This window comes from Nyctereutes procyonoides, unplaced genomic scaffold (assembly GCF_905146905.1).
Source record: "Nyctereutes procyonoides isolate TBG_1078 unplaced genomic scaffold, NYPRO_anot_genome, whole genome shotgun sequence".
NCBI lineage: Eukaryota > Metazoa > Chordata > Mammalia > Carnivora > Canidae > Nyctereutes > Nyctereutes procyonoides.
In genome coordinates, this window is record NW_026575049.1 from 46,973,507 (window position 1) to 46,987,317 (window position 13,811).

The following is a 13,811-nucleotide window of genomic DNA, read 5'->3' on the forward strand; positions in this document are numbered from 1 at the left end:
GCCTCAAGGCCAGAGAACAGACCATAGCTCAGCTGCAGCCCTAGTAGGTGTCTTTGACCTCTATGTAGCTCTAAAAGAAAGCCACAGCAAGGCTCTGCAGCCAGTAAACCCACAGCTGCTGGTGATCTCACAGCCCCAGAACATACCTCAAGTGGAGGGGGTGGCTGCTTCCATCCCCATGCTGTGCCCTCACTCCCAAGCCCACCTTTGCTTCCCACCCCACGGTTGGCAATGCCAGCTGTCAGGAAGAGAGTAGGGGCTGGGGATGGGGGAGAAGGCTGGAGGAGAAAACTGCTGTTAACCTCAAGTACTCAGAGTTTCAGTCTCAGTTTAGCTATTGCTTGTTGGAAGATCAGAAACCTGCTCTCTGCCTCACTTACACTCAGCTTCCTCGTCAACTTAGCAAGGATCTTATCTCAAAAAAAAAAAAACGCAAGTTACTGTAAGTGGTGTGTTTTGACAGAATATTACCGTGTCCACAGGAACTGGGGAGACTGCTGGTAACTGAAAGCTACCAATAACCTTGTGAGCAGTAAAACTACTGCTTCATGCACCTCCCTTTTTGTCAAAAACAGTAAGAAAAGCAAAGCTGGTGGATTTGAACTTTGTTTTCTTTTATGGTATTTCCTCCTTCTATATCATCCATCCCTACCTCCTCCAACCTTCCTCCCTGCAACAGAAGTATTAGTAACTAAAACAGAAGATGTAAGAAGGTAGGTGCAAAAAACCTGCACAGTCCACAGATTGCTTGATTTGCTGCTGAAATTGAAAGTTTTCATGCATATATACCACATTCACATTTATACAGGAAAAGTCCAAATACCTGAAATTGTACAACTGTCTTTGGTAACTTCATTAGAAGATCAAATGCTAAAATCTTCACTTCTTCAAAAGTGCTGGTAAAACATTCCATTAGTGTTTGGAAACGACCAACATCAATATCATGACTCAGCTGATACACTGCTTGGACTTGACCTAAAAAAAGAAAAAGATTTAAAAATGAATACAAAGGGTACCTGGCTCAGTCAAACATCTGCTTTCAGCTCAGTCATGATCCTGGGGTCCTGGGATGGAGTCCCTCGTCCCTGCTGAGCAGGGAGTCTGCTTCTCTCTCTCCCTCTGCCCCTCCCCACCATTTGTCCTCTCTCTCTCTCAAATAAATAAAATCTTTAAAATAAATAAAAGTGAATACAAGAGGAGGCGCCTGGCTGGCTCAGTTCGTAGAGCATGTGACTCTTGATCTCAGAGTCATGAATTCAAGTTCACATTGAGCATGGAGCCTATTTAAATAAATAAATAAAAATTTTTAAAAAGTTAATAAAAGAAAAAGGAAATCAACATGTTGAAGTTATCTGACCACATTTACAGAAAACTGGTGCAAAGAGTTACACTTCATAGTTCACCCACATTAGCATTAAAATAATAATTTTTCCTTAATTTATTTCCTAAAATGATAAGTATTAAAGTTCCCCAAATAAAAAATATCTCCTAAAATTTTGTTTAAAACCACTTCATTCTCTTTCAAAAGACTGTATTTTATACAAGAGATTCCTAAGTTAGTTTCTTTTTTTTTTTTTTAAGATTTTATTTATTTATTCATGAGAGACAGAGAAAGGCAGAGACACAGGCAGAGGGAGAAGCAGACTCCATGCAGGTAGCCTGATGTGGGACTCAATCCTGGGAATCCGGGATCAGGCCCTGAGCCAAAGGCAGATAGATGCTCAACCGCTGAGCCATCCAGGCATCCCAGTTTCTTTTTTTAAGATTTTATTTATTTATTAATGAGAGACAGAGAGAGAGAAAGAGAGAGGCAGATACTTAGGCAGAGGGAGAGGCTCCCTACAGGGAGCCTGATGTAGGACCCTATCCCAGGACCCTGGGATCATGACTCGAGCCAAGGCAGCCGCTCAACCACTGAGCCACCCAGGTGCCCCCCTAAGTTAGTTTCTAAATAAATGAAAAGAAATAAATTTAGGAATACGTCTTTTAAAAAAATCTTCGTAAAATGTCTTGTCCTAGAATCCAAAGTCCTACAACGTCTTAGTTATTAAACCTATACAGAATAATTGATACAATGATTTATCCTAATAAAATTATTTGGCATCAAAGATAAAGGGATCTTCTGGCCATTCAAACACAAAGCTCAAGTGACATCTCCAAAATGGAAAACATTAAGCTGGCTTAACTCTTCACCTTAGCAACATGTAGTGCTATAAGATACTGGAGCAGTGCTTACAACATCCTCAGAGAAAGTTGTAGTGAAAAATTATACATCAATCCTACTCTAGAGGTGCCTGGGTAGCTTAGTTGGTTAAGCAACCAACCCTTGATTTCGGCTCAGGTCATGATCTCAATGTCATAAGATCCAGCTCTATGTTGGGCTCTACACTCAGGGGGTTGGAGGGTGCTGCTTGAGGATTCTCTCCCGCCGCCCCCCCTCCCGCCCCATACTCTGTCTCTCTCTTGAATAATAAATAAATAAATCTTAAAAAAAAAAAATCCTACTCCCAACATCAAATGCAAAACACAGCATTTTTGAATAGTAAGAAATTAAGAACTAAATTTCCCCAAAAACTCTTCTCAAAAAAAAAGATAAATTTCAGCAAACCAATAAATAAACAAAACTATCACAAAAGAAGGACAGTAGTTATCAAATCTACTTAACTCTGAGATTAAGACTAAACAAAAATGGCAACGGGTTTCACAGCAGAATGCAAAGAACATTTAACAACATTTAATAAATTTACCATTCTGGTAACACCTGAAAACATTCCTATGCTAATTTGAGGAATGATGTTCAATATGATATGCGTTTCTTATTTAATCTTAACTCACAAGTTAGCTAAACCCTGTAGAGCAAATAAATGAAGTTTTTGTCACTTCATTTGCACCTCTGCTTAAATTTGCTTCTTTTCCAACTCAGATGCTTTTAATTCCTTTTTCGTGCCTTACTGGCTCTGGCTAAAGTTTTCAGTAAAGTGGTGATCAGCAGAGGTCAAAGTGAGCATCTGTGTCTTGTTCCTGATCATAGAGGTAAGGCTTTTGGTCTTTTATCATTGAACAGGGTGTCAACTGTGCGTGTTTCATGAATGTCCTTTATCCTACTAAGGAAGCTCCCTTCTATTCCTAGTTTCTTGAGTGTTTATTATTATAACAGGATGTTGAATTTTGTCAACAGCTTTTCTGCATCAATTGATATTATCATGGGGCTTTTTTCCTCAACATTTTAATGTGTGTATTACATTGACTATTTTTTTCTTACATTGAACCATCCTTGCATTCCTGGAATAAATTTCACTTAGTCATGGGTATAATACTTTTAATATGCTGTTGGGTTTGTTTTGCTAGTATTCAGTTGAGAACGTTTGCATTTATGTTCATAAGGGATACTGGCCTATAGTTTTCTTGTGGTGTCTCTCTCTGGCTTTAGTATCAGGGTGATGCTGGCTTCAAAGGATGAGTTCGGAAATGTTCCCTCCCGTACAATTTTTTAGTAGAGTTTGTGAAGGACTGATGTTAATACTTTAAATGTTTGGTAGACTTCATCAGTGAAGCCCCTCCCTTTGGACATTCCTTTGCTGAGAGGCTTTTGACTATGACCCCACTTCTTATTTGCTATAGATAACAAATTTTCTATTTGTTAAATCAGTAATTTGTATGTTTCTAGGCATCTGTTCATTTCATCTAAGTTATCTAATTTATTGAAAATACAATTGTTCATAATACTGTCTTACAATCCTTTTTATTCCTATAAGGTCAGTAGAAATGTCCCTGCTTGTATTTCTGATCTTAGTCATTTGCACTTTCCTTCGTTTTATTCTTAGTATAGCACAGATTTTGTCAATTTTGTTGACCTTTTAAAAAAGCCAACTTTTGTTTTCGTTGATTCTCTATAATGCTTTCCTATTCCCCATTTCGTTTATCTCTGTTTTTAATCTTTATTATTTCCTTCCTTCTGCTAACTTGGGGTAAGGTTTGCACTTCTTTTTCGAATTCCTTGAGGGGTAAAGTTAGCTTATTGATTTGAGATCTTTCCTCCTTTTTAATTAGGTATTACAGCTCTAAAGCTCCCTATGAGCACTGCTTTTGCTTCAACACATGAGTTCTGGTAACTTGTACTCTTGTTTTCACTCTTCTTAAAGTATTTTCTAACTTCCTTTATGATTTCTTCTATGACCCACCAGCTGTTTAATAGCTCTGCTCCAATCTGAAACCTTCTCTGACACTACTGTATGAAATAGCTCCCCATGCTCCTAGGTAGATACTATATTCTCACCACTTTCCTTCCTGAAATATTTTTTCATAATACTTATCTCCATCTGATATTCTATGTATTACTTGTTAATTTATTGTCTGTCTCCCTTCACTAAAATATCTAAGCTCAAAAATAGGAAGCATTTGGTTTTGTATACTGCATATTGTTGGCTGCTTGACATATAATAAGCATTAAATATTTGTTGGGCAAACCCTTTTAAAGTATTTGTGGAATCCAATTTCTAACCGTGAATACTGTGACATTTATTCTAAGTGAAAAAGGTATATGCAGCTTATTCTTCTTGCATAGAATAAACTTAAGGGAGAAACCATGTTGACTAATCCCAAACCACAGTCCTTCAATAAAATAAAAACCCACATTCAAGTTCTTGAGATAAAGGTGAAGAATGAATTTATTTTCCATCCTGTAATTCACGATCATGCATCTTTAGTTTCCTTGAAAGTTAATGGCTAAAGGGGCAGCTGGGTGGCTCAGTTGGTAAAGTGTCCAATTCTTGATTTCCACTCAGGTTATGATCTCAGGGTTGTGAGAGCGAGACCTGCATCAGGCTCTACACCTAGTATGGAGCCTGTTTTAGATTCTCTTTCTCTCTACCCCCTCCCCTCTACTCCTTCCCACCTCTTTCCCTCTCTATAAAAACAATAAGTAAATAAAGTTAATGGGTAAAGTATGGCTTGCTCCATTTGCATTACCTCCCAGTTGTTTAATTAACATAATTACTGTGATATCAGTCACTGCCAAATTATATGTGACTTATTCATTTGGAAGATGACTCAGGTTTTTCATTTTTTAAAGTACACTTAAGTATACTTAAACTACTCTAATTAAAAAATTACCAGAAAAAAAATAAATAAAAATTAAAAATTACCAGTACAATTCAGCCTAGTGTTATTCCCCATACACCTAGGTACAACCATAACTATACTAAACATACAGAAAAATTTTTGTTAAATGGATAATCAAACACTCTCGGTTAAAACCTTATTTTCTAAGTTCAGTTGTAGTCTGATTAAAATTCCCTTACCTGAGAGATATCACTGTAATCATTTTCTGCACATGCTGTAACATATTACCATAAACCTGGTGGCTTAAAACCACAGAAATCTATTTTTTCACAGTACTGGAAACCATTTTGCCTGATGTTCAATTAATCCAATACGAAAGTGCTAGTGGAGCCATGCACATTCTAGAGGCTCTAAGGGAAAACTCATTCCTTGCCTTATTCCACTTCTGGTGGCTGCCAGCATCCCGTGGCTTAAAGCCATATCACTCCAATCTCCACAACCACTGTCAAGTGACAACTCCTTTTCTGTGTGTCACATCTCCCTCTGTTCCTCTCTAACAAGAGCTGTGGTGGCATTTAGGCCCATCCAGATAATCCTGGATTATCTGATTTTGAGATCCTTACCTTAATCATATCTGCAAAGGCCCCCTTTCTACGAAAGGTTCACATTCATAGATTCTAAGGAAAGGCTGCTTTTCGACCTACCACATTTATCTTAATCAGGCGATCAAATTTATCATCATGAGTAACAGGACAAACCAAACTCGTATCTCCTGATATGATGCCTTGAGAACACCACATTACCCATGCAATATCCCTACCCCAAATGCACAACCTTAATCAATCATGAGGAAACAATAAGGAAAACCCAAATGGAGACACATTCTCCCAAAATGCTAATATCATGAAATTAAAAATTTTTCAAATTAAAGGAGTTATGCCCATGTACAGCACTAAAGAGGCATAACAATGAAACACAATGTGTAATCTTGGATTGGTACCCAGATCACAGTAAAAAATTCCTTTTTCTAAAAAAGGCCACTAATTGGGACAACTGGCAAATTTTGTTATGGATTATATATTAGATAATAGCATCATGTCAACAGTAAATTTCCTGAATTTGATCATTGTGTCATGGTTAAAAAATTAATGAAAGGGAGATAAACCAAATATAGTAAAATATTAACAACTGATGAATCTAGGTAGAGGGTATATGACTGTTCATGAATATCCTTAAAACTCTGCTATTGGTTTGAATCTTTGAATCCTTCAAATGAAGGAAGGCTGTATTAGCAGCAAAAACTGTCTTTCTTCCTGCCAAGAAATTACACTTTGTCTACAAATTTAAACCAAAAATAGTAATAATAATAATAAATAAGGCAACTATAGTGTAAAACTCTCTGGTCCTCTTCGTGGACCTCCAACAGAACAGCTGAGCAGGATATTTTTCTATTTGACCACAGTCAAGGAAAACTGAGCACAAACAAGAAATCCACATCAAAACATACACACTCAAATACAGATATAAAAAGAACTATTTGTTGTCAAAAAGGGAAAAAAAACGACTCAAAAGGAAGTTAAATGTTCATCCTCTTGAGTACCCTAAAGGAGAAATAAAGGGTATCACTAAACCAGAATGCCTGGAAATGACATCCTCATTTTGTCTTCCTGAAACCAGACTGAGACTTATGAAACTGATAGCATATAAGGGAAACCACATTTTAACCACAAAGACTCATTAAGAAATGCTATACATAAAGAAACTATTATATTCTTAATTTTTAAAACTTAAAGAACAGATTTACACTATCTTCAAACAGCAACACATGAACTGGGGGTTAAGAAAAGCAACTCTTCTCGTAATAAGCATTAATCCATGAAACCTGGAGTTGTGGGTCGGGAAACAATGAGCACTGAAAACAACTTCTCAGCCTTGTGTCTTTTACTGACAAATTTAATTATGTCCAAGTAAGAACTACATATTGAGAATAAAATCTTCCATAAGAATGTAAACAAAAGACAACAAAACTAAAACGTAAGTAAAATAAAATGTTGGAAAAGCACGTGTTTTGTAGGAAAAAAAAACACTTTCCCCAAACATTACTGAAAGCTTACCCTCTGTGACAGGAAAAACTTCAGCTATTGAGCCTAAAATCGTTAAAGCTGAAAACCTAGTTGGGTAGGAAGACCCAGGAAACAGTGCTTCAAAAAGATGACTGCAAATGGATGACATGAAATTCTTAAAAAAAAAAAAAAAAAAAATTACGTAAGTATAATTGAGTTATAATAGGTTATTTTCAAAGTAACCCCCACCTGGAAGGATGGGGTTCTTTTTTAATTAACAAGGAAAAGATTTTTTAAAACAATACTAGTTGTTCACTTCACTTAACAATTCAGACTGGTATCCTTGACCATAAGCTATATTATGACTTCAATGAACCCTATGTTTCTAGGGTCAACAGGAAGTATAATTCCTAGTCCATAAAAGAAAATACAACACTCAGCACCCATTTTTGGTGAAAGCAAGATCTGTTCTAAAGCTGTATGAATATTGGTTTTCTTCACCAGGGATATTCAGGCTTCAAAGTTTTTAAATAACAACAACAAAAATCCAATACAGACTACTTGATAAATATGGTAAGTGTAATACTTGATAAATGTGGCTGACATAATTCATAAAAAGATCCAACTATTCCACTGTCTTCCTCTATATTCCCCTTTGAAACTCTTGCTCTACCATTCTATGTATAGAAACGCTTTTTTAAAAAATAGAAACTTAGTAAAATGTAATTTAAAAAAGGAATAGGAAATAGTTTACCCAAGATAAAGTCTTCTTCCTCTAGTTAAAATAATAATTATTATCATTGCTTCTGTATAAAACCAAACAGAAAACTTAGAAGGAAAAGCTGTGATCCTCAAGCATCTTACATATACTGCTATGCCCTAACGTCTGTTTTTAACTGAACAGCACAAAAGCAGTTCTAGTCCTGATTCTAGAAAGGATCTCAGCAGTCATTTCTTTGGTCAATGACACACAATCTTGAGGATTTATCCTATAGGCCCTTACAAGCCCTTATTAAGAGTTTGTTAGTTTATTAAATCTATTGGGTTTCAAGGGAATAGTTATTGAAAATATTCTAGTTAAACTCATATTAAATATAAATGAGTAGTACAGTATTCACATGAAAGGGCAACAAGTTCATCCTTTAGGAATGATCTTATCCTGTCTGCAGTATCATTTATATTTTTAGAAGTAGTTCTTTCCCTCCACCACACTGTAACCACAGTGGAGGCAGGGACCACAGTTCATACATTTACATCCCTAGTCCTAAGCATACTGTCCTAGACATACAGAACAGGCTCGATAATATGCTCTCGTCATTTTCAACAGCTCCTGGTGAGGCTTCCAAATACCTTAGCCTAGCATTCAAAATCTCTCTGGATAACTCAGGCATCTTCTCTACTTGCCCTTAAGGTTTTTTGTCACGTTATAGCTTAAGCTATCAAAAAGTAACCTTAAAATTGTTAAAAGTGATAGATTTCAAATTGCAGATACTCTTAATTCTATTGTTACATTTTCAAGCACAGGAGATGAAATAATTAGGTTAGCAGAGAGGGAACCCAACTACAGATATGAAATTGGTTGCTACTTCCAGCTCTGTCACTGGTTAGCTATGTAACTACAATATGAAATTCCTGAAATTTCCACAGCAGCTACCTCATAGATCAAAATAAAAATACTTTACTTGTATTCTTAGGGTAACAAACTTTATTTATTTGTAAATACATGCGTGTTAGTTAAGCTGTTTTTTTTTTTTTTTTAGTTAAGCTGTTTTATCATAGCAAAAAAAAAAAGAAAAAAATTCCAACTCCCAGCTCCAACTTGATTTTCTAACTCATTTCTTTTTACTCAACTCCTTTGTTGCTCCAAGTATCTTATAAGTCATTCACAACAGTGAATTCACTGTTCCCCAAATTCTTTCTTACCTCCAAGCTTTCAATTAAGCAGGGACTTGGAAAAAACTATTCAGATTTTAGAAGCAAGAGCAGATTCAGATAGGAGGCTGCCCCTATCACTCAGTAGCTGTGGGGCCTTGGGCAGGTTACTCAACTTTTCCAAGTTTCAGTTTCCTATTTTCAAGTAAGCTCTACACCCAACATGGGGCTTGAACTCACAACCCTGAGACCAAGAGTTGCATGCTTCACTGACTGAGCCAGCCAGGTGCCCTAATTTTCACATATGTTAAGTGAAGATAATTAATGCCTATATCACAGCTTTGTTATTAAAGATTTAAATGAGAATGTGAGTACAAAGTATTTTGTCAAAAGTACTCTAGCTAATAATACTAGTTCTTTAGGTATGAAATAATCTCTTTCACTAGACTAGAAGACATCTTTTCTAACTAACAGCTTCCTCTTCTCCCCCAAGACTGTTGATTGGCAACAAGCCTACCCCATACTGCATGACACCCACTGTTATAAAGATGATGATAAGTAATTTAGTGCCAAAGTCACAGTCTCCAAAAGCCACAGGTGACTACAGTTGGGAGGAACTATCAGAACCATGAGATAGACTCAGATTAAGACTCTAAAGGGCTAATTTTCAAAAACACAAATATTCGCAAGGACAAGTAAGAAACCATACATACATGAAAATTCAGAACGTCAATCCACTACATGGGTTTTGTGTTCTAAGTACCTCAGTTTTCACAAATGTCATTTTATCCCTTGCAAAAAGCAGCAAAAGGGCTGTGTTTTCTTAGATCATCTAAAAATGATCTAAGAAAGGCTAAAAAAAAAACCTGATCCACACACAACGCAAGTGCTCAGAACACACTCCAGTCACTTTTAATGACTTCCAGCGAGGCTTTTTGTAGGATGATTCACAATTTACAAAGAGCTTTCTCGTTTAATCCTCAAATCCTCAGCTTTTTCAGAGAGGTTACTCATCCCTCTTAGAGTCCAGCAGACATCAAGTAAGCCAACTAGTCTGTGGCCGAAATGGGACTAAACCCATGTCCTGCAAGTTTAGGTCATTCCTTTCCAAACTTCACTTTGGTATTTTACAAAGAGGAAGCTAACTTCAGCCTTGGTAAAGGAATAGTCTTCTTTAGATGATTTTCTGTCTTTTAATTATAAAACTGAAAACTAAGGGCCATCTATACTAATGATTAGAGTAGGTAGTGAGTTTAACATGGCTCTAATGTATCATTACTTGAATTACAATGGTTTCCCTAAATGAAATACAATAGATGAGCTCTGTTCACTATCTGAGTCTTAGAAGATAGTAAGATTTCTGCTTCTGAGAGGCTAGGTCTGGATTAAGAAACCAGTGAAAAACTCATTCTGTTCTGATGGACAGAAATGGAAGGCTGTCAACTTGAGCTCTGGCCCCAGACTGGAGCCACATCCATCCCATTAATACAGTGCCCCGAAACCTACCCTTACTCTTCATGCCCCCTCCAAAATGGGATGGACAGGAACCTGCATCGCTGGACCACAGACCAGGAGGCACCAATATCAAGCCACTATAAGTCATATTAGTCTAAAGGGGAAGCAGGCGCAGATACAGCAGTCTTCCACTCTGAGGAGGGGTGGAGGAGTTCAGGGCCAGCAAGTACCTTTTTGTTAAAGTACTAAATTAATGTGGCCCACAGGAAGCTGTGAACAACTGAGGTTAACCCATTCTTGTTATTCTGAAACAGGCCTTAAGTCCAGCACCAATTCTGCAGCTCAGGATACCCCAAGAGAAGTACCAAAGCACAAGAAGGAATATGTAAAACTCAGCTTGAAGGAAAAAAGCACAGAAACACCATTCACTACAAGACTTCCATTTATTTCCCTCTATTGTTTATTCACAATTGTCCTATGCTTCTTAAATATTCGTATGGCTAGAAATAGATCACCTACCTTATACTGTTGTAAAGAAACAGAAGGGTGCTGTTTGGTTAACTCATTCTCTGGCTCATGTTTGGATCTACTTTGCTCCTGTTTATAAAGCACCTGAGAACTTTCCTGTATCCTACAGAACAACTTTTGAGAAAAAGAAAAATGAAGCATATGTAAGTCATATTAATCTTCACTGTCCACCTAAAAAAAAAGCAAAGGACAAATTTTCTAAATTCTTTAGACTTAAAGCTTCAGGCAAGGAGAGTACTGGTTTCTAAACTCTTAATATTTATACAGTTTCTCTGACAGAAAATTAATATATGCTTTTAAAATCAAAAACAAAATATTACTGCAAACCAGAATACAGTCATTAAATCATGGTTCTATTTCCTTTAGGTTGGCATGAAGCTAGAGATATACTCACTCCTATTCTCTCCAAATTCGTCATCCCATAAATGAGGCCATGTGATTAATTTGAGTTGAATTAATCTTACAATGACCATTTCATGAGGCCCTTAAATGCTAAAACTACAAGGGCATCTTTCCTTCTCTCATCAAAGTTTTCTTAAAATACATTTTATGCTGAAAGATCCAACATTACATTTTTTTCTTTCAAAAAAAAAAAAAAAAGAGCTCAAGTTCAATTTCTTTTACACCAGAATGAAAGGACTTTATACCCTAGACTTGAATCTCAAATGTAAACTTTATGGAATCATAGAATGGTTCACAGAAGGGCCATGAAGGAATGTGGCAGTCCGATCCCACGATCATTATTCCTATACTCTCCCAAAATCTTAGCTCTTTTCAAAAGTGATTTGCAGAGCAGAGTTCACCACTATCCTGCATTTTCTGATGAGAAATTCTACCTTTTTAAGAAGAGAACAAATCTGTTGTCGGACTCCTGGGGACTGACTGTTAAGATTGTAGGTGATAAAGAATTGAATCCACTGCATTTCTTCTGTGGAAACGATTTCTGTACTTCGATTACTCTCACAAAGCAAGCCTAAGGTATCTATCCGTACCTAAAACATATCAAGCAATAAAATGTTAATTTTTCAGTGAAATAGGCAAATTGTAAACCATTTGACATGTTTATTTACAAAAGCTACCAAAGGAGAAAAAACCAGTAAACCTCAGTTTAGCCATGTATACTTCAGAAAAGTTCCCTAATCCCAAAGATCCTGGGGTTACATGATACAGAATTATTTTATTAAATGTGTAAACTGGGTATTTGTAAGTCAACAATCTTAAAAATTCTTATTCCATGGTAATGCTCAAGTTCATTCTTTTCTCTACTTTACCTCAGGACCTCATGATCTCACTCTTAGGTCACTGTCATGCACATCTAACCAGTCTCCTTGTTTCTTTTTGCTCTCACACTGGAAACTCATCTCTGTTGCCATTAATTCTACTTCCTTGCAGAATGCAGAATAGCTTGTGTCCAGTTATCAACGGAATGAAATCTGAAGTCTTCAACCTAGCGTTGGAGGCCTCTCTACTCCCACCAAACAACATCCTGAATTACCCTCCAGACCTTGTTTTATATTCTCCCATTTGGGGTTTTCATTTGTTTGTTTTTAAAGTCATTTTATTTATTTTTTCTTCATCATTACAATAGTACTTTTTAATTCTTATCCCCTATTTTCCCCTTCCCCCCAACCACCTCCCCCTCTGGTAACCATCTGTTTGTTCTCTATAGTTAAGGGTCTGTTTCTTCATTTGTCTCTTTTTTTTTCCTTTGCTTGTTTTCTTTCTTTTTTTTTTTTTTTAGATTTTATTTATATATTCATGAGAGACACAGAGAGAGAGGCAGAGACATAGGCAGAGGGAAAAGCAGTCTCCCTGCGAGAAGCCTGATGTAAGCCTCGATCCCAGGACCCTGGGATCACGACCGTGAGTTGAAGGCAGACGCTCAACCACTGAGCCACCCAGGCGTCCCTTTTTATTTCTTAAATCCCACATGAGTGAGATCACATGGTATTTGTCTTTTTCTAACTTAGTCTGCTTAGCATCATACTTTCTAGCTCTATACGTTTGTTTTTTGTTTTTTGTTTTTAAAGATTTTATTTATTTATTCTAGACACAGAGAGAGGGGCACAGACACAGAGGGAGAAGCAGGCTCCATGCAAGGAGCCCGATGTGGGACTCGATCCCGGGTCTCCAGGATCACACCCCAGGCTGCAGGCAGCGTCAAACTGCTGCGCCACCAGGGCTGCCTCTCTAGCTCTATACATGTTGTTGCAAATGGCAAGATTTCATTTTTATGGCTGAGTAATGTTCCACTGTGTGTGTGTATATATATATGTATGTACATATACATACCACCTCCTCTTTATCCATTCATCTATCCATGGACCCTACAGCTGCTTCCGTAGTTTGGCTATTATATATAATGTTGCAATAAACATAGGGGTGTGTGTACCCTTTGAATGAGTGTTTTTGAATTTTGGGGGGTAAATAGTAGTGTAATTAGCTGGATCATAGGGTAATTCTATTTTTAATATTTTGTGGAACCTCCGTGTTTTCCACATTGGCTGCACTAGTGCAATCCTACCAACAGCTCACAAGGGTTCCTTCTTATTTTCATCCTCTCCAACACTTGTTTCTTATGGTTTTGATTTTAGCCATTCTGACAGGTATGAGGTGATAGGTCATTAGAGTTTTGATTTGCATTTCCCTGATGATGATGAGTAATGGTGAGCATCTTCTCATGTCTGTTGGCCATCTAGCTGTGTTCCTTGGAGAAATGTCTGTTCATGTCTTCTGCCCAATTTTAATCAGATTGTTTTTTAGGTATTGAGTTATATCAGTTCTCTATATATTTTGGAATACTATCCCTTTATTGGATATGTTATTTGCAAA

At 36.9% G+C, this 13,811-nt stretch overlaps 1 protein-coding gene and 1 long non-coding RNA gene across 9 annotated transcripts in view; one reads left to right on the forward strand and one right to left on the reverse strand.

The window, feature by feature from the left end:
• The window catches only part of THADA (THADA armadillo repeat containing), a 327,892-nt gene that overhangs the window by 290,230 nt on the left and 23,851 nt on the right, over nt 1-13,811 (reverse strand). For all 5 annotated transcript variants that reach the window (XM_055328918.1, XM_055328919.1, XM_055328920.1 and 2 more), the window contains exons 14-17: nt 11,816-11,971; nt 10,971-11,093; nt 7,176-7,299; nt 824-975 (exon numbers count right to left, since the gene is read on the reverse strand). In XM_055328918.1, the coding sequence (XP_055184893.1) occupies nt 824-975; nt 7,176-7,299; nt 10,971-11,093; nt 11,816-11,971 (555 nt within the window). The remainder of the gene's footprint in view (nt 1-823; nt 976-7,175; nt 7,300-10,970; nt 11,094-11,815; nt 11,972-13,811) is intronic.
• LOC129511836 (uncharacterized) overlaps nt 1-13,811 on the forward strand; it is a 132,213-nt gene that overhangs the window by 72,147 nt on the left and 46,255 nt on the right. Inside the window, exon 4 of one of the 4 annotated variants that reach the window (XR_008664920.1) lies at nt 2,924-3,011. The exons of the other annotated variants lie outside the window; for them this stretch is intronic. This is a non-coding gene — a long non-coding RNA (uncharacterized LOC129511836). Of the gene's footprint in view, nt 1-2,923; nt 3,012-13,811 lie in introns of those variants that run through there. 4 annotated transcript variants of the gene reach the window in all.